General features: G+C 38.3%; 1 protein-coding gene across 1 annotated transcript in view; it reads left to right on the top strand.

Annotated features, from left to right (window-relative positions):
* Nucleotides 1–25,007, top strand: part of WASL (WASP like actin nucleation promoting factor) — an 87,105-nt gene that overhangs the window by 25,573 nt on the left and 36,525 nt on the right. The window contains exons 2-5 of the mRNA XM_080663370.1: nucleotides 13,368–13,502; nucleotides 16,515–16,601; nucleotides 19,252–19,348; nucleotides 22,929–22,952. Of these exons, the coding sequence (XP_080519496.1) occupies nucleotides 13,368–13,502; nucleotides 16,515–16,601; nucleotides 19,252–19,348; nucleotides 22,929–22,952 (343 nt within the window). The remainder of the gene's footprint in view (nucleotides 1–13,367; nucleotides 13,503–16,514; nucleotides 16,602–19,251; nucleotides 19,349–22,928; nucleotides 22,953–25,007) is intronic.

Raw genomic sequence — 25,007 nt, 5'->3', positions numbered from 1 at the left:
ATGACGGCCTATGTCCAGACTCTTGATATTGCAATAAACAAGCCATTCAAAGACAATTTGCGCATGGAAATTAACGACTACATTGAAAATAGAATGGAGAGAAATCAGCATGGAAACTTTGTGAAACCTAAACTGCAAGAAGTTGTGACTTGGGTGAAGAATTCATGGGAGAAAATCACTGACAGTTGCATTGCAAATGCACTGCGAGCAGGCTACCTTGACAAGAAGTACTCATTTAAAGACAGTGCTATTGGTAAACATGAGAGATTTGGTCCACTGATTCTGAAAGAAATGTAGTCACAAGAAATTCACCAGGAAATTCAGGAATTGGATTGTTATGATGATGTTCCAGAAGATGATGACATGATTGTCATTGAATAAATGAGTAAATTCTTGATACTGTAGGATTCACAGTTCGTCTGGTTTGTGTTGACAACTACCGTACTACCGTACCGTATACAGGTAATAAATTTCATTTATTTTCATTTAACAATAAATGTGTACCGTATTCTTCTTCATGGAAAAATAAGACATCCCCTGAAAATAAGACCTAGCGTGTCTTTGGGGGCAATAATTAATATAAGACACTATATTATTTTCAGGGAAACAGGATATATATATATATATATATGTTTTCTGTAAGAGATCCACCTCAGAACAAAAGATTTGAAAGTGAATAGATGGGAAAAAAATTTCCAGGCAAATTGAAAAAAAAAAAAAAAAAAAGGTTGGGGTACAAAAATACTCATATCTGACAAAATAGACTTCAAAATGAAGACCATAACACGACACAAGGAAGACCACTAAAGGGGTTGATCCAAAAAGAGGACATAACCCTGGTAAACATAAATGCACCCAATCTAGGAGTACTCAAATATATTTTTTAAAAAATTCAGGAGGAATTAAAGGGAGAGATTGACAGCAATATAACCATGATAGGGGTCTTGAAACCTCACTGACATCACTGGATAGATCCTCTAGACAAAAAATCAATAAGGAAATAGCAACCCTAAATGACACACTAAACAAATGGATTTAATAGACATTTTCAGATCATTTCACCCCAAAGCTGCAGAATATACATTCTGCTCAAGTGCATGTGGAACTTTCAAAGATAGACCACATGATGGGACACAAACTAAGTCTTTACAAATTCAAGAAGATAGAAATCATATCAAGCATTTTCTCAGATCACAATGGCATTAAACTGGAAAGCAACTACAATAAAAAACATCCTAAAACATTCAGACACATGGAGACTAAGTTGCATGTTATTAAGCAAGAAATGGGTTACCAATGAAATCAAGGAAGGAATCAGAAACTTCCCAGAAACAAATGAAAGTGAACACACAACAACCCAAAACCTATGGATCACAGCAAAAGCAGCCCTGAGAGGGAAGTTCATAGCACTACAGGCCTACCTCAAAAAACAAAAAATGCTAATAAACTTTCTAACCCTACAGCTTGAATAACTAGAAAGAGAAGAAAAGCCCAGAATGAATGGAAGGGAGGGAGGAAGGGGAGGGGAGGGGAGGAGAAGGAGTAAGAAGGAAGGAAATAATAATGATCAGAGCAGAAAGAGATGAGATACGGATCAATGAAACCAAAAGCTGGTTCTTTGAAAAGATAAATAAGATTGACAAACTTTTAGCCAGACTCATCAAGAAACAGAGAGAAGACCCCAATAAATAAAATCAGAAATGAAAGTTGTGAAGAGTTGACACCACAGAAATACAAAGGATTCTAAGCAAATACTATGAATATGCCAACAAGCTAGAAAACATGGATGAAGTGGACTCATTTTAAGAAAAATACAAGCTTGCAAAACTAAATCAGGAAGAATCAGAAACTCTGAGTAGGCCAATAATAACTGATCAGATTGAAGTAGTAATTAAAAAGACAACAAAAAACAGCAAACTAAAGCTCCTTCCCAGACTGCTTCACAGGGGAGTTTTACCAAATATTGAAAGAAGAATTAACACTTACCCTCCTCAAACTATTCCAGAAATCCAGGAGGAAGCAACACGTCCAAGCTCTTTTCACTAGGCCAGCATTATCCTAATCCAAAAACCAGATAAAGACACGACAAAGAAAGAGAATTACAGGCCAATATCTCTGATGAACATAGATGCTAAAATCCTCAACAAAATATTAGTAAATCAGATCCAGCAATGTATTAAAAAAGATCATACACCATGACCAAGTGCATTTTATTCAAGGTATGCAAGGCTGGTGCAACATTCGCAAATCAATAAATGTAATACATCACATAAACAAACTGAAAGACAAATCACATGATCATATCAGTAGATACAGAAAAAGCATTTGACAAAACCCAACACCCATTTTTGATAAAAACTCTCATCAAAGTGGAAATAAATGGATCATACCTCAACATAATAAAGGTAATATATGACAAACCTACACTCAACATCATACTTAATGGGCAAACACTAAAAGCATTTCCCCTCACAACAGGAGCAAGACAGATTTGTCTTCTTTCACCACTTTTATTCAACATAGTACTGCAAGTTCTAGCCTCAGCAATCAGGTAAGAATAATGAATAAAAGGCGTCCAAATTGGAAAGGAGGAAGTAAAACTCCGATTATTCACAGATGACATGATATTGTACATAGACAACCCTAAGACTCCACCAAAGAACTGCTAGACTAAACAAATGATTTAGGCAATGTAGCAGTATAATTAACACCCAGAAATCCTACCTAATAATACTACCTAATAAAAGAGTAATATGCAAATTGACCATACCTCCTACACCCACAAGCCACGCCCACAAGACAATCAGGAGTGAATATGCAAATAAACCCAACCAAGATGGCTACGGCCACAGAGAGCAGGAGGGAGGCTTGGGTTTCCCCGGCAATGGAGGAAGCCATGCTTTCCGCCTGCCCTTGCCGGCCTAGGTCTCCACTCAAGGCTACAAAGTTTCAATGATAGAAGATACATAAACCCAAACAGAAATGGCGGCAGCCACGGAGCTGGAAAGAGCAGGAGGCTAGGGTTGCCCCCGGCAGTGGAGGAAGCCAAGCTTCTGCAGCCCTGGCCTGCTTTGGCCTCCGCTTAAGGCTACAAAGTATCAATTATAGAAGATACATAAATCCCAACAGAAATGTATCAGAGCAAGCAGGAGGCTTGGCTCCACTCCAGGCTACAAAGTTTCAATTGTAGAAGATAAATCCCAGATACCAGGGCCTTCGCTTGCGTCGCCGGGGGGCGTGGCTGGCCTGCAAACCACCACAGGCCCCTCGCCCAGGCCACCCCATGCCCCAAGGGAACCCCCACCTGATCTGGGACACCCTTCAGGGCAAACCAGCTGGCCCCCACCCATGCACCAGGCCCCTATCCTATCTAATAAGAGTAATATGCAGATTAACCATCACTCCAACACAAAATGGCTGCCCCCATGTGGTCAAAGATCCTGCTCCCATGTGGACACAAGATGGCCACCACAAGCTGGCCAGCAGGGGAGGGCAGTTGGGAGGGACCAGGCCTGCAAGGGAGGGCAATTGTGGGTGATCAGGCCAGCAGGGGAGGGCAGTTGGGGGTGATCAAGCCTGCAGGGGTCAAGGGGTCCCAGATTGGAGAGGGTGCAGGCTGGGCTGAGGGACACCCCCCCTCCATGCACAAATTTCATGCACCAGGCCTCTAGTTATTTTTATACAACACTAATGAACTCTCAGAGAATCTAAAACATCAATCCCACTTGCCATTGCAACAAAAAGATTAAGATACTTAGGAATAAACTTAACCAAGGAGATAAAAGACATGTACTCAGAAAACTATAGAACGTTGCATAAAGAGGGGAAGATATAAACAAGTGCAAGAATATACTGTGTTTCTGGATTGGTAGAGTTAATATCATTAAAATGTCCATACTACCCAAAGCAATCCCTACTAAAATACCAATAGCATATTTCACAGATCTAGAACACATACTCCAAAAATTTTTATGGAACTAAACAAGACCCCAAATAGCTGCAGCAACCTTGAGAAAGAAGAGCAAAGTTGGAGGAATCCCAATACCAGATATCAAGTTATATTACAAAGCCACTGTACTCAGAACAGCCTGGTACTGGCGCAAGAACAGGCATATAGATCCATGGAACAGAACATAGAACCCAGAAATCGACCCAAGTCATTATTCTCAATATTTGATAAAGTAGGCAAGAGCATACAATAGAGTACAGATAGTCTCTTCAATAATGGTGTTGGAATAGTTGGAGAGGCACATGTAAAAAAAGGAAACTAGATCACCAACTTACACCATATACAAGAATACACTCAAAATGGATAAAAGATATAAATGTAAGTTGTGAAACCATAAAAATCCTTGAAGAAAATGTAGGCAGCAAAATACCAGGCATCTCATGTAGCAAAATTTTCACTGATGCAACTAGGGCAAGAAAAACAATGGAAAAAATAAACAAATGGGACTACATCAAAATAAAAAGCTTCTACACAGAAAAAGAAACCAACATCAAATTGAAAATGGAACCCATTGTATGGGTGGACATACTTGCCAGTATATTTGATAAGGGGTTGATTTTCAAAATATATAAAGTGCTCATACAACTCAAGAGGAAATCCAATAAAGAAAATTTAAAAAAATGGGCAGAGTACCTAAGTAGACACCTCTCCAAAGAGGACATACAAATGGCCAAGAGACATGAAAAAAATGCTTGAAGTCACTAACCAGAGAGATGCTAATTACAACGACAATGAGGTACCACCTCACACCTGCCAGAATGGCTACCATCAATAAGTCAGCAAACAATAAGTGCTGCTGTTGAGGATGTGGAGAAAAAGGAACTCTAGTACACTGCTGGTAGGAATGCAGACTGGTATAGCCTCTTTGGGAAACAATGTGGAATTTCCTCAAAAAATTAAATTGGAACTTCCATTTGATCCTGTGATTCCATTTCTAGGAATATATCCTAAGAAGCCTGAAACACCAATCAGAATATACGCATCCCTATGTTTATAGCAACATTATTTAGAATAGCTAAGATCTGGAAACAGCCAAGTGCCCATCAGTAGATGAATGGATACAAAAGTGGTGGTACATTTACACAATGGGATACTATGCAGCTGTAAAAAAGAACGGTCTCATACCCTCTGAGACAGCATGGAGGGACCTGGATAGCATTATGCTAAGTGAGATGAGCCAATCAGAAAAAGAAAAAATATCACATGATGTCCCTTATATGTGGAATCCAATGAACAAAATAAATTGACAAAGTTTATGGAAGCATGCCGCAGACGGGATTCTCAGAGGGGTGAGGGAGATGGGTGGGAAGAGATCAACCAAAGAATTTATGTGCCTATGTGCATAACCCATGGGCACAGACAATAGTAGATGAAGGCCTGAGAAGGGGACGGTAGTTTGGAAGAGGGGAGTCAATGGGGGAAAAAAAGACATCTCTAATACTTTTAACAGGCAAGATTGGATCTAAATGTATCATGTGCTCCAAGAGAAGACAGGATATTGCTGGATTTGGGCAGATGTAGAAGTGTAATGCATCCTTGATGGAAGTTCTAGTATCACCTTTAGGGATAGCTGGTGAGGAGTGCCTAGGCATGAGAGTGCCTAGGCGTGAGGCTGGTGCTGGTGCTACCTCATGTGTCCCAAAGGAGAACGAGCCAGACCTTGTAAGGGGCTCTTCCAAGTAAAGGACCCTGAAATGTACATTTAACTGACTTCATGGTAAATCTACCATGGACCTATACATCACATCTGTTTGAATTTTTTTCTCATGCACCAGCAATCCTCTATTTCCCACCACCACCACCTCTGCCAACCTTCCTCTTAGTCCAGAAGGGATCAGTAGAGGAATAAAATTATGTCAAGGACATACAGATCCTGTAAAATCATTGAGATGGGATATGGAAAAATTTTGACAAATTGGGAACTGGGTTGAATCAATGAGTAAAGTATGGTAAATATAAAATGAGTAGCTGATTGGGAAATTTAGCCAGAGCTGAGCAATATATGACCTTTGAAAATAAATTTTATCTCATTTGTAAAGTGAGGGAAACTGGATTATATGCTTGATCAATTTATTGTGAAATGATATCAGATGGTATTTGGCTCTATGATTCAGGAATACTCAAATCCTATCAGTGACTAAAATACCTACTTTTTCACACTCTTATCCCAAACTATTACTTGCACAGGTGTGTGTGTGTGTGTGTGTGTGTGTGTGTGTGTGTGTGTGTTGCTGTTATTGTTATTAAGGCTTGGGTCTCAGCTGGTAATGTTAAACTTCCATGAGCTAAAGTGGGAATCCTAGGAGAGCTCTTTTCTACTTTCATAACCTGAACATTAAAACCCAAACATCAGGTTTTATCAAATTTCAACTGATTTTGCAAGAGAGAGTTAGACAAAAAGTAAAAAGACAGAAGAAGAAAGAAAATAAAAACTTTTAATCAGGTCCACTTGAGCTACAGAGAAGGGAGAGGCAGAAAAGAGCAAGCCATATCTCTGTGCTACCCTTTAACAGTGTCCTCACCTGCTTATAAACATGACCCAGTCTATAATGAGATCACCTTTATCTGTGTATGATTGTCTTTCAAGTCAAAAATTAAGAATACCATTTGTAGTTTTAGCATCTATAAATTTTATCTCTTGTAGCATCTATAAATTTGATTGTTTAGAGGTCTGTGTCACAATTTACAATTTTCTAAATGTATGAATTTAAATCACAGTCACTATATGAGATTGATGTGTGGCTATGGTTTAGTGATGAGCCTTCTCGGTTGCCCAGCACATACCTTTTAGTAAGGCTTTTGAATATGAAATAATTTTTAAAATAGTTCCAAAAAAAGCATGTGTGCTGGTAATGAGAGTGTGCTCTAAAACTTTTATAAGTTCTAGTTTAAAAGTTTTGGTGACTTTAAACATAAGTCCAATTTAAAGGAACGGAAGAAAGAGAACCATCTATTCTAGTTCATTGTTTTTTAGTATATTTAAACAGTCCTGTATATCTGTTAATCTATTGCTGCAAACAAACCACCTCAAAACTTGGTGACTTAAAGAAATATCAGCTATCACAGTTCTGTGGATTGGCTGGGTGGTTAGTCTATTTCTGTCACCTAGGTTCACTCATGCAGATGCATTCAGCTGGCATGTCTAATGGGAACTAGGCTCAACAAGGATAGGTAGGATGACTGGGATCCTGCTCTCCATGTGGTCTTTCACTCCAAGTTTTAGGGCAGCGCTTAGTAGGTACTCAATAAACATTTAGTGAATGAATATGCCTGGCAGCACTTCCAAGAGGGCAAGCCACAATGTGCAAGTACTTTTCAAGCTTCTACTTACATTTCCTGAGGTCCTGCTGGTTAAAGTAAGTCAGCTGGACACACCCAGGTCAGTGGGGGCGGAGAGTATACAAGAACTAGGTTACTGAGACACATTAAATACCACTGTACCACATCTCCAAACAAGATTTCCAAACTGTATATGGTTGTTTTATCTCTTAATACCACAGAGTTGAGCCATGTTTGATGTTACTTTAAGTCTGTAACTTCATTCCATACCACTAATCTCTTTTCCACCCTATACAGCTCCCAAAACTCCCCTAGCACTTCCCCATGGTTGAGTCTTTATTGATGTGTCTACCTAGGATATTACCTTCTCTCTACTTTGCTCACCAGACTCACCCCTTTTTATTCTTTAGATACATTGTCACTTTAGGAAAGCCTTCCCACACTAGGTAGGTTTTACATTTTCCTCGCATACTGGATTTTTCCATTATAGCATCAGTAACAGTTATTAATGTCTGTCTGCCCATTAGAAAACATGTTTCATGAGGATTCTGTCTAATTCATTTTTGTATTTGACCCCACTTTCATATCCACCTCACCTTCATTTATTACAGTCCTGAGTACATGGTAGGTACTCAGTAAACATTTGGTGAATGAATATGCCTGGCACAGTAGTTTTCTTAAATAACTACTAAGACCTAAAAGACTGTTGATGTGTTTGTTTCCCAAGACAGCAGTTATTTTTTTTATTAAGCTCCATTTCCCTTCACTATTGGAATTGTTTGTTACTTAGGGCTTTTGTCGTCCTCTTCCAATCTTCCAGCTTTGCTTAAATAAGTAAATAAGTAAACTGTTTCTTGTGATGTCTTCCTGTTCTTGATATATTTTTTAAATTTCTATCTTTTTCTTTTTCTTTGTTTTTCTGACTATTTCTCACGGTGGAAATTACCAGGTTAGTAACATTCCTCTTTTTCAGAGTGAATTGTTTGTTTTCTTTTCCCCGATAATTTTCAGTGATACTCACCACTTAGGAGTTTTGTTTCTATATTTTAAATTGCTGATTTCTTTCTGTTTTTTTTAGATTGCCATGTAACCGAAGTGTTAGACGTTATTTAGGCAATTGCTCCTTGAGATCACTGCATAATTAATTATAAGAATTCAACCAATTTTTTATCTTTACTGTTATAATTCCTTCTATAATGTTTCATATTCAGGATAATAATGTGACACTTCAGGTGACTACTTTATCAGAGCATCTAGGAACATGTTGAAAAGTCTTCTTTTATATAATGAGAACATTTAGGATGACTGTTCCCAGAATAGATTTCAGAAATTTGGGACACACACACACACACAAGCTGGAGTGTTTTGACCATTAATTTAGATCCTTGTAATCATAGAAAAGATTTTATATTTTAAGTCAACTGATTTTTATTTATACATTCACTATATTTTAGACATTCATTGAAATTATATTTTTTAAAAATTAATTTCCTTTAACCACAAGAGCCTCCTTCCGAAGACTGTCATGGCTGTAGAAGGAGACTGTCTTACATTAATTTGAGTCATTTGTGCTCTAAAATATTTTTATTCAAAGTAATTTCATATTTACATAAAAGCTGCAAATAAAACACACAGAATTCCTATATATTTTTAACCTAGATTAGTCTGTTTATAACATTTACCTTGATTCTCTCTTCATATGTACATACATATTATTATTTTTTAGTCACTTGAGAAGTAAGTTGCTGATAGGATACCCCTTTATAATACTTCAGGGTGTGTATCCTAAAATCAAGGTCATTCCCCTATTTCTTATCAGAATCAGAAAATGCAGTTTTTAATTTGATAAATATTTGCTTACAAGGGGCCAAGGTGAAATTAAAGTATAGCTTGCAGAACTATTTTAGGTGCTTAAGGGAATAACAATGTATTTAATAGGTAATAAGTTAATATAGAAAAGAATTCTATTTTAGAAGAAGACGTGATGTAATAAGATTTATACAAGACTCACGAAAAGGCACTAGAAACATGAAGGAAAAGCAGACAGTAGGAACTTAGGGAATCAAGGATATACTTCTTGACTGGTGCCAAGTCAACCCAGTAGAGGTAAAAGTGCCCTGCCAAAGGACAGTGGGACAGATTCCTGTCCCTAAATCCATCCTCCATCTTTTTTTTTTTTTTTTTTTTTTTGAGAGAGAGAGAGAGAAAAGAGAAACATGGATGTGAGAGCAGCACATCGATTGGCTGCCTCCTGCACGCCCCTGCAGGGGATGGAGCCTAACCCAGGCATGTGCGCTGACTGGGAATCTTTCAGTACTTGGGTTGACACATAACCAACTGAAGCACACTGACCAGGGGCATCCTCCATCTTATTTGAAAATGAAAGTTCTGAGGATGAATGTGTTACTGTAATAACTCAGTACTGTAATATCAAGATGTGTAAAATAGGCTCTATTTCTACAAAAGTTGATATAGTACTGTTTTTCCTTTTAACAAATTTTAACCCTAACATTTTTGAGCTAATAAGAAATAGATTGCCTTTCCTAAGCACTTGTCCTTAGATTGTTTTTCAAGTAATACCTTTTTGATTAAGAAAGACAAGAAGTAATGGAGTAGATTAGCTGTAATTACTTGAAAGGAATGAAGGAATGTTTTTAAAAACTTAATTAAACCCCTTGTCAGTCTAGAGTTTAAGGGATAGTCAGTTTTTCTAGTATTTATATATCATTTTATATGTGTAAAGCTATTCTTGCATTCGCTATAATTGTTCTGAAAATTAATCAGAAAAGGCCTTAAAAGGTGTATAATTTTCAGACTTTGCCAGTTTAGATAAGGAGTGAAATGGACTAACAAAGGGTTGTAGCAAAATTTTGAAAATCCACTTACTGAAAATTGCTTAGATTAGTTGGGTTCTTTAATATTAACATACTATAAGTTGTTTTAGAATAAGGTTATAATTCCAACTGTGTTTGCATGGAAAATTATAAAACTGTTTCATGGGTCTCTATTTTTTAAGCAAATATTTTAAGAATTTGTTTTAAACCTATATCAACGTTTAAATATGGATTTTTAGTTTTGGGAGTTTGTTTTTGTTTTAAGATCACATACACATCTAGACAATGTTTTATAATGTTAATCCTATGGTAAGAAATTTCCATAATAGAAGTAGACTCTATTTAATAAGACATTTTTCTTTTGCAAGCTGTTACTTTTTGTTTTCTGGTTAAAAAGTAAAATACGAGAATTTTTAGATCTCTTTAATGGTATCTGGTTTCCTAACTGCTTTTCTTTTTAGAAATGAATGCATTTGGACAGCACCATACTAAAAAGGCTGTAATTCATAGGAATTTTTTTTAGAAAACAAATTTTCCTATCTGATTTTTGAATTCTTTAACCTCGTCTCTTACACCATTGGATAATATATGCAAAATCCATTTTTCTGTAGTTTTCAATGCTAAGGTTTAGAGTTAGAGATCCTATGGAGCTATCATGCTGGGACTGTACTTACAGAAGAGCGCAGTATGTTTTGAGCAGGCCAGAGCCATACGCACATTCTTCAGTCTCCTTTTTAAAGCCCAGTGTCCTAGTTTCTAAGCTATCTTTATAACTTTTAATGTCTCTTGTGGACATTTTCCTGCTGCTCTGTGTCCTGTTCATGACTATCTGTGAAATTCAAAGATGAGTTTGGTCTGCAACATAAAATGGAGCACTGTTATCTGGGAATATATGTCTTCATGAAATTTTGATCCCCAACAGTATACTGATCTTAGTTTTTACTATATTGTTATTATAAAGTACTTGTACATATATATTTATATATATAATAGTTATTTACTTTTATTATTATTATAAGAGACTTGTACATGTATATATAATAGTTCTTATCATAGGGGGTCATTTCCTAGGCATAGTTTGGTAATCAAAACAGCATTACCTTCAAATCTTAATGTACTCTATTTTTTATTACAGTGCCCAATATTCATTGAATGGATCTACTATAACTATTTAATCCTCTCCACTTTCTGGATATTTAAAGTCTTTCTATTAAAAAATAATTAGCATATATTTATATACATATTTTGTCTTTTTATATTCATAATAAAATAAATTTGGTTATATTTTATTTATTTTTTCTCACTTAAGGATATGTTTTTATTGATTTTAGAGAGAGGAAGGAGGAGAAAGCAAGAGAGGAACATTGATGTGAGAGAGAAACATCAGTTGGTTGCCTCCTGCACGTATCCTGACCAGGGATCAAACCCACAACCTAGGCATGTGCCCTGATCAGAATCGAACCCACAGCCATTTGGTATACAGGACTACGCTCCAAACAACTGAGCCACCTGGCCAGGGCCATTTTTTGGTTATATTTTAAATTCATAATTTTTTAGTTTAGGAATGAAATTACTGGATCAGAAAACATGATTATTATACGACTAGAGGCCCAGTGCACAAGATTCGTGCCCTGGCGGGGCGGTGGGGGGATTTCCCTCAGCCCGGCCTGCGCCCTCTCACAGTCCTGGAGCCCTCAGGGATGTCCAACTGACTACAACGGAGGCAGGAGAGGCTCCTGCCACCACCGCTGCGCTCACCGGTCATGAGCCCAACTCAGGGCTTCTGGCTGAGTGGCACTCTCCCTGTGGGAGCACACTGACCACCAGGGGCAGCTCCTGCATTGAGCGTCTGCCCCCTAGTGGTCAGTATTTCGCCATCCGGTCGATTTGCATATTACCCTTTTATTATATAGGACTAGAGGCCTGGTGCATGAAATTTGTGCACCCTCTCCAATCTGGGACCCCTCAGGGGATGTCCAACTGCCGGTTTAGGTCTGATCCCTGGATCGGGCCTAAACTGGCAGTCAGACATCCCTCTCACAATCCGGGACTGCTGGCTCCCAAATGCTCACCTGCCTCCCTGCCTGCCTAATTGCCCCTAACCACTTCTGCCTGCCAGCTTGATTGACGCCTAACTGCTCCCCTGCTGGACCGATTGCTCCCAACTGCCCTCCCCTGCAGGCCCGGTCGCCCCCAACTGCCCTCCCCTGCAGGCCCGGTCGCCCCCACCTGCCCTCTCTTGCTGGCCCGGTTGCCCCCACCTGCCCTCCCCTGCAGGCCCGGTCGCCCCCAACTGCCCTCCCCTGCTGGCCTGATTGCCCACAACTGCCCCCCCTGCTAGCCATCTTGTGTGAGGACATGACAGTCAATTTGCATATTACCTCTTTATTATATAGGATTTGTAAGTGCTGTACCAGTATATGTATGTACCACTCTTATAGAAACTTAAAATCCAATAGTTGCATTCTAGATTATGCTATAAAATGACTTAATTTAGAATTAAATGAAAATTTCCATTGTTTTGTGATACAGTTATGAGGGAGTTGGCAACATTGTGTACTGGAAAACCTGAATGCTGGGGACTAAGGTGTCCATTGCATGTAATGAATTAGCTCTCTCCTATGCATCTAAAAGGGCACTGCACTATAATTAGTAGCTTGTTTTCAGGTTTGATTTAATAGCGATACTAAAGTGGTTATTTGCCATATAGAAGTCAGCCTTTACTAATACTACTACTTAATTGCTTGAATGTTCACTTTATTGGAAAACAGTTTATTACAGGGAATAAGAATATAGGATTTGAACTCACATTATCTGCATGGGAATTTGAACTCTGTCACTTAGGTTTGTGATATTGGACAAATTACTAGTATTTATCCTCTTTAACCTTAGGTTTCTCAAGCATAAAATGAGGATATAATAGTAATAAAAATTAAATGAAGTTATATTTGAATGTGCTTAAGCACATTTTCTAACACATTTTAAGCATCAGTACATGTTAGCTTTCAATAATTATTTTTAGTATAGCTATTATTTGTTACTGCATAAGAAATTGCTTCTAAAGTAGTGACCTGAAATAACAATAACTATTAACTCCTTTTTCTATGGGTTGGGAATTCAGGAGCAGCCTAGCTGGGTGGTTCTGGTTCGGTGTCTCTCAGGAGACTGCATCAATATGTCAGCAGGGGCTGCAGTCAGTTGAGTGTTATTTTGAACCTAATGGCTGTAAATTTTTTATATTGCAGACTATGTCTTCAGCAGTGGTACAGTTATATGCAGCAGATCGGAATTGTATGTGGTCAAAGAAGTGCAGTGGTGTTGCTTGTCTGGTTAAAGACAATCCACAGAGATCTTATTTTTTAAGAATATTTGATATCAAGGTGAGTTTTGTTTTGCTTCCTCTAAACTGCAGGTGATTAGATTTTCTACCTCAATTATAATTTAGTATAGATTTATTTATACCATATATAATATTTAAGTTATACTTAAATTAGTATTACAAGGGCAAAGCTTGGTTTTAGATATCGAAGCCTGGACATTGAGACCAAATGGGAACATCTCCTAAACCAGACATGAATAGTTTCCTATTTTATCTTCCTACTACTTTGTTTATTCTATGCCTTTGGGTCTTAGGCTTTCTCCACATTCTCTTCTTTTCTAATGATACTCTTTTATTCCATCCTGTATACTACAGACTAGCATATATAGTCCTTTCAGGGAACTACAAAAGTATATTTTAGTTTGGTATATACTGTCATTTACTCAGCTCAGGTTTAAAGCATTATACAGTATATATAATAATGTATTTGCACCTAGCCGGAGTAGCTCAGTTGGTTGAGCATTCTTCTGTGCACCAAAAGGTTGCTGGTTCAATTCCCAGTCAGGGCATATACCAAGGTTGTGGGTTTGATCCTGGATCAGGACACATCTGGGAAGGCAGCCGATTCTTATTCTCTCTCTCTCTCTCTCTCTCTCTCTCTCTCTCTCTCTCTCCATGTTCTCAGGTGAGGATTAAAAATAATAATGATGATAATGTATTTCCTGCCCACTTTTCCGTATGTTCCTCTCAAGATGGGTGTGTGCACATTTTTGCAGCCTTGTATCCCTCACTCTGAAACATAAATCCACATTCACATTGTCCTACATTGACTGTTCTTTGTCAGGTATCCATCCATTATAGCTGTTATAAAAGTAATTCTCTTTGCTGAGATGAAGTTTCCATTTACCTTTTGAAACCTTTTCTGTAGGTAAGCCTCTTTAATATTTGTATGTGACAATAAGTATAATGGAATTATAATTACAGAAAACTAAAATTGACTTTGAACTCTTCCATGATACTTCCATGATTATAGTCAAACTGTTTTACTTCTCTAGGCCTCAGCTTAATTATTTGTGAAATGGGATAACCATCTAGGTCTGTTGCAAAGTATTTCCCTGAGATTAAATGAGATTTAAGCTACTGCACTTCTGTTTTTTTGAAGAGGGGAGTATTGTGTGTGTGTATTGTTGTTTTATAAACAGCCACATATTGCCTAGTGAAGTATTTTTTGTTTGTTTATTGATTGGTTGATTGATTTTAGGGAGAGAGAGAGAAATAATTGATTTGTGTTCTACTTATTTATGCAGTCATTGGTTGATGCTTGTATGTACCCTGACACGGGGGATCGAAAACTCAACCTTGGCGTATCTGGACGATGCTCTAACCAACTGAACTACTTGGCCAGGGAATTGCACTTTGTAAATTAGTGTTTTTTAGGTTTTGTGTTTTTTTTAGATTTTTAAATTGATTTTAGAGAGAGAGGAAGGTGGGGGAGAGAGAGAGAAACATCGATGTGAGCGTGAAACATCAATTGGCCACCTCCTGCACACCTCCCACCAGGGATCGAGCCCGAAACCTGGTCATGTGCCCAGACCGGGAATCGAACTGGCAATTTAGTGCACAGGACTATGCCCAACCAATTGAGCCACCCCAGCCAGGACGGTTAGTGCTTCTTTTTTTTTTTTTTTTTTTTTAATATATATTTTATTGATTTTTTACAGAGAGGAAGGAAGAGGGATAGATAGTCAGAAACATCGATGAGAGAGAAACATCGATCAGCTGCCTCCTGCACACCCCCTACTGGGGATGTGCCCGCAACCAAGGTACATGCCCTTGACCGGAATCGAACCCGGGACCCTTCAGTCCGCAGGCTGACGCTCTATCCACTGAGCCAAACCGGTTTTGGCCGGTTAGTGCTTCTTAACATCTATATTTCCATACCCCAAGACAGCTGAGAGATGAGGCATACTCCTGTTACTAACAGTGGCTTGCTGTGGCAGTGATTATGGGAATTGAGAGAACCCCTGCATAGTTTGAAAGAAATTTCTAAGTCCTTTGACATACAAGATGGGGCAAATTTATTTGATTTGGAAAATACAATAAATTATAATGCAAGAATAAACTCTTATGTTCTGCCTACTCACAACTGAAAACCTACTTTTGCCCCATTTTATTTCTCATCACCAATGAGAAGTACTGTTTAGAAATGGAATGCACATATAACTTCACTAAGAAGAAAGGAATTCCTGTATATAGTGATCATCGTGTATGTACAGTGTGTTGTAAAAATTTTTAAATTTTGGTATAGGTATAACCTTTCATTTCAGAATTAGGCAATGATTGTATTTCCCTAACTACTTATTTTCGATTGTAGATAACCATTGCTGAATACTTGCAATTAGTCACCTTTGGTATTAAGGTTAATTATATTTCTTATACTAGAGCCATAGGTATGATAATCATCCATGGCTCTCTTAACCATAGTTTAACCCTGGTGCACTCTAATCATTGTTTTTTTTCTGCACATGATTGATACTGCTTATACCAGTGTCTTAATTAGGAGGCTACTCTGCAAAAGTTAGGAATTCAGAGATTGTTAATGAGCAGTACAGAGAAGGTATATTTCACCCTTCTAGCATCTAGAGAATTGAGAAAAAGAACATGAACTCTTCCTGTAATATTTAATAGTATACAGTCTATAAATATTGCTGATGAAATTATGCATTGATAATCGGTGCTTGTACAAAAGTATTCTACTCCTATCTAACACTGATCTAGTAATTGTTCTAGTTATGTAATTGAACAAGTATAACTGTATTTGGGAATGCTTGGCTAATGAGATTATATCATAGCACACTGAATTAAACTCACATGGTATGTACTTTTTATGAGAGAAACATCTAATATTATTAAGAAATTGCTGATTAAATTATAGTGTATTACTTATGTATTATGTATGTTTTATGTGTATATGTAAAAGCTATTAATATAAATAATTCCCTTAATACTAGTCATCTTTGTTTTATTCCTACAGATTATCTTCTTGGTAACTCTAGCTTTTACTTTTTTCTAGGATGGGAAACTATTGTGGGAGCAAGAACTATACAATAACTTTGTATATAATAGTCCTAGAGGATATTTTCATACATTTGCTGGAGATGTAAGTTATATTTTTCTTTATTGCCTTGTTTAATGTAATTGCTTTTACATTTGTCTGTGGAAAGCATTTATGTTTTCTGTGTAAGCATTGTATAGAAAAAGAATTATTTTACTTTAAAAAACTTCATAGATATGATAGCTACATTGGAAAAATGGCTAAGATTTTTTTTTAATGTGTATATTTTTATTAATTTTAGAGAGAAAAAGGGAGAGAGAGAGAGAGAGAGAGAGAGAGAAACATCAATGATGGGAGGAATCATTTATCGGCTGCTTCCTGCACACCCCCTACTGGGGATCGAACCTGCAACCCGGGCACGTGCCCTGACCGGGAATCGAACCATGAGCTCCCGATCGAACCATGAGCTCCCGGTTCATAGGTTGATGCTCAACCCCTGGGCCATGTTAGCCAGGCAGAAATGGCTAAGATTTAAGGGCAAAAATAAAAGATTTTATAGAGAACTGTAAATGTAATTTGCTATGTAGAAAGGAAGTTTGATCTTCTTCTTTAAAAAAAAATTTTTTATTGATTTTGGAGAGGAAGGAAGAAGGAGAGAGAGATAGAAACTTCAGTGATGAGAATCATTGATCGGCTGGCTGCCTCTTGCACATGCCACACTGGGTACTAAGCCCACAACCCAGGAATGTGCCTGACCAGGAATGGAACTGTGACCTCACTGAGGCATGTGGGCTGGGCTGATTTTTTTTTCTTTTATCTTCTCTCTGTTTTGGGGCAGATAGTTTAATCTCTCTGTGTTTTCTTATGTATAAAAATGAAATCTTAATTGTTCACTAATCCATGTTAGTTTTTAAATATTGAATATTCTATTGCCATTCAAATGATTTTCTGAAAGAGTAGTTTATGACCTAGAAGAATGCTAAAATATGGTAAATGGGGCAAGGAGGGCGCAATTTAAAAAATATATTGAATAAAATTGGGGAAAATGTTAGAAGGATTTTTATACCATACTAGAGGCCCAGTGCACAAAATTTGTGCACGGAGAGGGGGGTTCCCTCAGCCCAGCCTGCATCCACTCCAATTGGGGACCCCTTGGGGGATGTCCGACCACCCGTATAGGCCTGATTCCTATAGGACACCCCTCTCACAATCTGGGACCACTGGCTTCTAACCACTCACCTGCCTGCCTGACTGCCCCTAACCCCTCTGCCTGCCTGCCTGCCTGATCGCCCCTAACTGCCTCTGCCTGCCTGCCTGATCGCCCCTAACCTCTCTACCTGCCGTCCTGATCTCACCCCCAACTGCCCTCCCCTGCCAGCCTGGTTGCCCCCAACTGCCCTCCCTTGCCAGCCTGATCACGCCCCTAACTGCTCTCCCCTGCCTACCTGATCGCCCCTAACTGCCCTCCCCTGCTAGTCTGATCTTGCCCCCCAACTGCCCTCCCTTGCCGGCCTGATCTCTCCCTCAACTGCCCTCCTCTGCGGCCAATTTGGTTCTGATTGGTCAGTTTCTATGCCAGTCAGCGTCAAAAGGTCCGCCTCCTAGGCAGCCATTATCTCCTTACATTCACCCAGATTTGGTTCTGATTGGTCAGTTTCTATGCCAGTCAGCATCTCTGGGCCCATCAATGGGGCCTGATCAGAAAGGCAGGGCTGATCAGCAGCCCCAGTGGAGGCCTGGAGAGAAATGGAGGCGCGGCTGTTGGCCAGGCCGGGAGAGAAATTGAGGCAAGTTCTGATGAACGGCTGCCACAGAGGCTACGGATCAGAACCTGGTTCTCTCTCTGCAGACCTCTCTCCAGGCCTGATCTGCAACCCCCTAGGCCTGTGGTCGGCAAACCGCGGCTTGCGAACCACAGTTTGCCAACCACTGCCCTAGGCAGTCAGTGCTGGGTCAGGTTACCGGCAGCAGCCCCCGTCAGTGCTGGGTCGCCCCGGCAACCCAGCACTGACTTCGTGGTTGTTATGACCCTGGCTCTTTAGTATATAGTATATAGTTTTAGTATATCGTATAGTTTTTAAATATTGGCTCACAGGGATTATCTGAGTGAATGAATTATAGGTGAATTAATTTTTGTTTTTAATACTTTTATTTTGTAACTGTTCTTCAATGAGAAAGGTTTGGATTAGATGGTATATCTATCTTTTCTGACAGTTTTTTTCCCTTTAGCTATGATTTTTCATATTTCTCTTGATAGGATATAAGTATGTACATATTTAAAAGTGTGTATTAATTGTCATTAATAATAATGTCAGTATGTTTTTATATTTTTAATAATTTACCTGAATTAAAGTTATTTAAATAATGCCTATAATTAAGCTGCAAAATAAAAACATAAACTAGTAAAGATAGTTGATCTGCATTTTACCAACTTTTCCAGTGTTTGCCTTTTCTAATCTAAATTGTATACAAAACTCTATTGAAGGATCCAATTCAATTTGCCTCTGTAGTTTTTTGAAGAAATTCAATTTAATATTTGAGTATCTATTGTGATAGGTAACTTTTCTAATAGTAGTCTTTTATTTTGCCTTTTTACTTTTTGCCTTAAGTTATTCATGTCATAAAATGAGTTCTTATCTTTTAATAAAGTCAAAGTTTTCTTCAGAAATGTACTTCTGTTGGTTATCACCTTTTTGTTATATAAAACTAAATTCATGTTTTTTGTTGTTTATCTTTTTGATGAAAAATATTTTAGACTTGTCAAGTTGCTCTTAATTTTGCCAATGAAGAAGAAGCAAAAAAATTCCGAAAAGCAGTTATGGACTTGTTGGGCCGACGACAGAGGAAATCTGGTAATTTTTTTTTTTTTTTTCTAATTCCTTTTAACAGGAGCTAGCAAGCTATGGCTTACCGGATAGAATGGCCCATTGCTTGTTTTTGTAAATAAAGTTTTTTTGAAATACAGCTATGCTCATTGAGTTACATATTGTCTATGACTGCTTTTTGCCACAACATAGTTGGATAGTTATGACAGAAAAAAAACTGAAAATCTAAAATATTTACTATCTGGTCTTTTATTTTTTAAAAAGTTGCTAATCCTTACCTTAAAAATTATATACTGACTTTTAAATTTGCATTTTTATGGCACTATTTGTAACTTACATTTTAAAAGTGTTTCATACTTTGTGAACAAATATTTTAGGCAAGTCTTGAAGCAAATAATCAAAGTTACAAACAGGATCTATAAACATTGCCTTGTCTCTATTTTGTCCCTAATGTTGTAAATGATGAAACCATAAGGAACTTAGTTTAATGCATAAGATGCTAATACACATAAGACAATTAGAGAATGATGCATTGCAGTACAGAGCTTTAAATTCTTTGGTATATAACTATTTGACAGCAGTGTGCAAGGTCTTTCTGTTGTAAAGTAGGAGAAGGAGGGTCATTAAGAAAGGTGAACCTTTCCAGAATTATCTTAAGCAGATCAATTGTAGGAGAAATAACACATGGAGTTGAGATGAGCAAATAAATTCCTTTAAAACTAGCCATTCCCGTATACTCCTTGAAAAGTCTTTCTGTACACCCAGGGGTACATGTTACCCCAGTTTGAAGATTACTGTATTCAAGATTGTACTTTACCAATAAGAGGAAATAAGCCATAAAAATGGTAGAAACTGGATTGGGAAACAGGAATATAAAAGCATATATTCCAGTTTATACACCTTTATTGTTCTCTTAAAGGGTTCCAAGTGGGAGGTGAGGTAACACTGAAAATAAAATGAACTAGGTTGTTGCCTCACTTATTATATCCCACTTGTAATGAGTGAACAGGAGAATTATTAGGGGCCTATTACTTTTGTTACTTCTTTTGGCAGCTAAGGCATTTACCACTTGATTCCACGTTAGGAAAGGATTTAATGCTATGGAATTATTTGTGGTTCAGTGCGTAATTCAGTGACATGCTCTGGTCATAGGCCAGGAGCTCCCTGGGACTTCTTTTAGTCAAAATATGTGACATTTTCAATATACAAAAGAGTAAAAAATACTTACTAAAATATATAATAGTGACTTTGAAATTAGTAGGTCACTTACTCTTTTACCTGGTACAAGAATTCTATTTGATATAGTTCCTAAGCTTTTAGACAAAGTGTTTCAAAAGGAGAAAGATCACAACATTAGGGAGGGAGCTGATTCATCATTTAGTAGCTCTTCATGCTAACTCAAATTCCAACCTTACTTCTCTTTAACTTACATGTGTGGGGTTCAACTTTTGGGGCAGGAATAGTGTCATCTAAGTAATTGCTTTTCAGAATTTACGCTCTCAACTTCATATTTATCTCAATACTAGTGACCCAGTGCATGACATTCGTGCACATTAAAAGGGAATTAATTAGAGGAAATACTTTAATATTGCTATTTGCCCTTTCTCTATAATAGAAGCCTCAGAGATTAAAGAAAATTAGTAAAATGTATATGAAAATTTCCTCCTTTCAGAGTCTGGGGCACATCACGGGAACCAGAGTCAAGTCCCTGCCCACACACGTGGGCCTTGAAATCACGAAAGACCCAGACCTGGCCGACCCCACCCCCGTCAAGCCCCGCCGGGTGGGGGCACAGCCTCAGGTCCCCCAGCCTGGCGCCGGGGCAGGGGGTGCGGCCTAAGGTCCCCCATCAAGCCCCACTGGGTGGGGGGTGCGGCCTCAGGTCCCATGGCCCGGCACCAGGGTGTGGGGCATGGCCTCAGGTTCCCTGGCTTAATGCTGGAGCAGGGGGTGTGGTCAGAGGTCCCCCGTCAAGCTCCACCTGGCGGGGGATGCGGCCTGAGGTCCCCCATCAAGCCCTGCCAGGCGGGGGGCACAGCCTGAGGTCCCCCAGCCTGGGGCAGGGCCACGCAGCCTCAGGTCCCTGCTGATTGCTCATTAAGGCTTGTTACGGGAACTTGGCCTCCACTGTGGGTGCAGCCATCTTGTGTTATGGAATCCCGATCTCTGCTGTGGGCGCAGCCATCTTGTGTTACGGAATCCCTGCTCTGCTGTGGGTGCAGCCATTTTGTTATGGTGTGATGGTCAATTTGCATATTCCCTCTTTATTAGGGTATTTCCACATCTGTGTTATCACCAATTTTAAGAAGTATTTCCTCTCTGGATGCAGAGATAACATCATCTTGGAAATTGGAGATTGACATTCATTGCCATAAATAGGACTAACTTACTTCAACTGTTTCAGAAAGTTATTTCATGAGACTATCAGATGGAGTAATATATTTATACTTACTGTTGCCAGGATTCTTAATTTTAGTTTATAATCGAATTATTTTATCATGTGTGTGTTTTTCTCTTATAATTTTGGAGAATTCTTAATTTTAAAATGTCTGGAAATTATATTTGTTTAAAGTTCTTTAACTACTTTGAACTTTTTAAACCAAAATTGTCTCAAACATATGTGGGAGTGTAAATACAAAGGATTGATAGCAGTTCTCTTTGCTTTACTCCTACCTAATTGGCTACAGCTTTTCACTATTTTTTTCGTTTGCTCCATTGCTCAGACATTTGAGTATTCTCATTAACTTTGTGCTTTAATTCAATTCTCTAACTTTGAAACTGTCTCTATGCTGATGATTCCTAAAGTTTTATCTTCACTGCTGACCTCTCATCAACTTTCAAATTTGTCTACTTTAGTTGGGTTTCAGAATAGCCTTCAAATTTAGCATATCTGAGCAGAACACTTGATCCCTGTTCCCCAACCCCAATCAGACCTATTCCTTCTCCTTGCCTAGTCTTCCCATTTCAGTAAGAGGCATTGGCTCCCTCTCATCACTCTGGCTCACCTTGGTCCCTCATAAATCCTGTCAGTGAGTCGCATTGGCTCCACGTTCAAAATATGTCTTGGATCTGTTTCTCACCACCTCTGCTGCTATCACCTTAATTAAAGCCATCATCATCTGTCATCAGGACTGTAACTCCCTCACTAGTCTCCCTGCTTCCACTCTATGCCTCATACTATCTTTTTTATACATAGTAGCCAGAATAAACTTTGAAAAATACAAATTAGATCATGTCTCTTGCCATTTTCCAAACCTATGAGAGCTTTGTATTATACATAGAATACAATCTATATACCTTAACCGTGGTCTGTGGGACCTTACATTATCCAGTCCCTGGCCCTCCTTCTAACTTAATCTCATTCCACTCTTCCTTTCTCTCACTCCAGTCCTGCTTTCATAATGTTCCTTCATGCTATTTCCTTCTCAAGGCCTTTGAATATGTTCCCTCTCTCACTTTATTCAGATGTCTGCTCAGTTGTCCGTTCCTCAGAGAAACCTTTCTTAACCACCTGTAATCAGTCAAGACAGGAGTTTAAGTAAATGTTTTATGTTGATTTTTGTACTATATATGTCTAATAATATTCTTTTAATTTATTTTCTGACAGAGAAAAGACGAGACGCCCCTAATGGTAAGCTTTTTTATAATTATCGATCAAAAAGATCTTAGATTATAGTTTAATCCTTATAGAAACATATGTCATACATTAATACCTAATTAATATCTGATCTAATACTATGTTCTTATCTTACCTAATAATAGACAAACATGTAAATTAACCGTACCTCCACTACGCCACCAGCCAATCAGGAGTGATATGCAAATTAACCCAACAAAGATGGCAGTTAATTTGCAGACTCAGCCGCTGAGTGATGGGGGCTTGATGCTTGTGTCGTCGCCATGGCGATGACGCAGGCATTCTGCCCCACCGCCAGTCTCTCAGGGCCTCTGGAAGCGTGGGAAGGAGGGACTGGAGCGGAAAGAGGCAGCTCCCGGAGCGGAAAGAGGCGGCTCTGGGGCCTGAGCGGAAAGGGGCTGGGCCGGAGTGGAAAGGCGGTGCCGGCAGCCAGGGAAAGGAAAGCCCATTCTAGCACGAATCTCCGTGCATCGAGCTTCTAGTTTTAAAATAACAGATGATAGATGAGGCTTAGAAATGTACTATTTGGCTTTTTTTTTAGGATGAAGGAATACTACATAGATTATTAATCTTATATCTTAATTCTATATTCACAATTAATTAAATTTAGAAACTGCACAATCTAGTTTTAATATCTGCCTTAAAGGCACTAAATTTTGCCTAGCATGTTGATTCATTTCTTACTTTAGATTTATCTTTTTGTCTTATTTTGAAATATTTCACACTGGTAATATGAAACTAGCTCCTTTCATTGTTTAGAACTAATAAGAGCTGCACATAACCCTCCTTAATTTGATGAAGAATTATGGATTCATATATTTAAAAAAATACTGTATATTAAAAGTAATACCAATATATAAATGACAAAGTCCCAGACCTCTAGGTCAGAGATTCTCATTTGGACTCTATAAATCCTCCTTTAAATTGTGTGCTAAATTTTATAAGTATATATGGTTTTTACTCTGGGGAGAGAGAATCCCTGACTTTTACCACATTTAAATGGTGTTCCTGACCCTATGTAGGTAAATAACTATTGCCCCTTCATTATAATGGAGAATATAGCTGCTCCTTTTTAGAAGTATTTCAAATCCTCTCATCAGAATTTAGGAATAATTATTCAGAGAAACACTTAACATAATACAGAGTTCTTACTATATAACAAGTGTTAGTGATTATTGGAATTTGCTTCTTTTAAACAAATATAATGCTTTCTGATTTTGTCCTTAAATTTATTTTCCAATATAAAAACATAAACCAAATGTTAATTGTATTAAATTTTGGATTATTTGCCTTACCAGTTTTGTTTTGGTTTTTTTTTTTAATATATTTGTATTGATTTAGAGAGGAAGGGAGAGGGAGAGATAGATAGAAACATCAACGATGAGAGAGAATCATTGATTGGTTACCTCTTGCATGACCCACACTGGGGATTGAGCCCGCAATCCAGGAATGTGCCCTGACCGGCAATCAAACCGTGACCTCCTGGTTCATGTCGGAGCCACGCCGGCTGGGCCTTACCAGTTTTTTTAATGTCTGACTATTTTACCATGTGCCAAGTATTGTATACTTTGACTTTCTCTTAGTTAGTTAGTTAAGTTAGTTAGTTAGTTAGTTAGTTAGTTAGTTAGGTTAATCCTTACGTGAGGATATTTTTCCATTGATTTTTAGAGAGTGGAAGGGAGAGGGAGACAAAGAGAGAGAAAAACATCGATGTGAGAGAGAGACATCAATTGGTTGCCTCCGCACACACTTCCTGACCAGGGCCTCAGTGTTCGAGCCTGCAGCAGAGGTTCGTGCCCTTGACTGGAATCAAACCCAGGACCCTTTAGTCTGCAGGCTGACACTATATCCACTGGGCCAAAGCAGCTAGGACTGACTTTCTCTTTTAAATGAAAAATTTAATACTAAGTTTGTAGGGTTTCTGTGGAGAAATGAAGTACTCAAAGTGCTTAGCATAATGCTTAATAACTTAGTTATCATGATGAAGACAATAACAAAGATAATAGCAGCTATTATTTAACGATCATTGAAACCTGCCAGGCATTGTCC

Source organism: Plecotus auritus (genome assembly GCF_963455305.1).
Source record: "Plecotus auritus genome assembly, chromosome: 4".
NCBI classification, from domain to species: domain Eukaryota; kingdom Metazoa; phylum Chordata; class Mammalia; order Chiroptera; family Vespertilionidae; genus Plecotus; species Plecotus auritus.
This window is presented reverse-complemented; position numbering and strand designations above follow the sequence as displayed.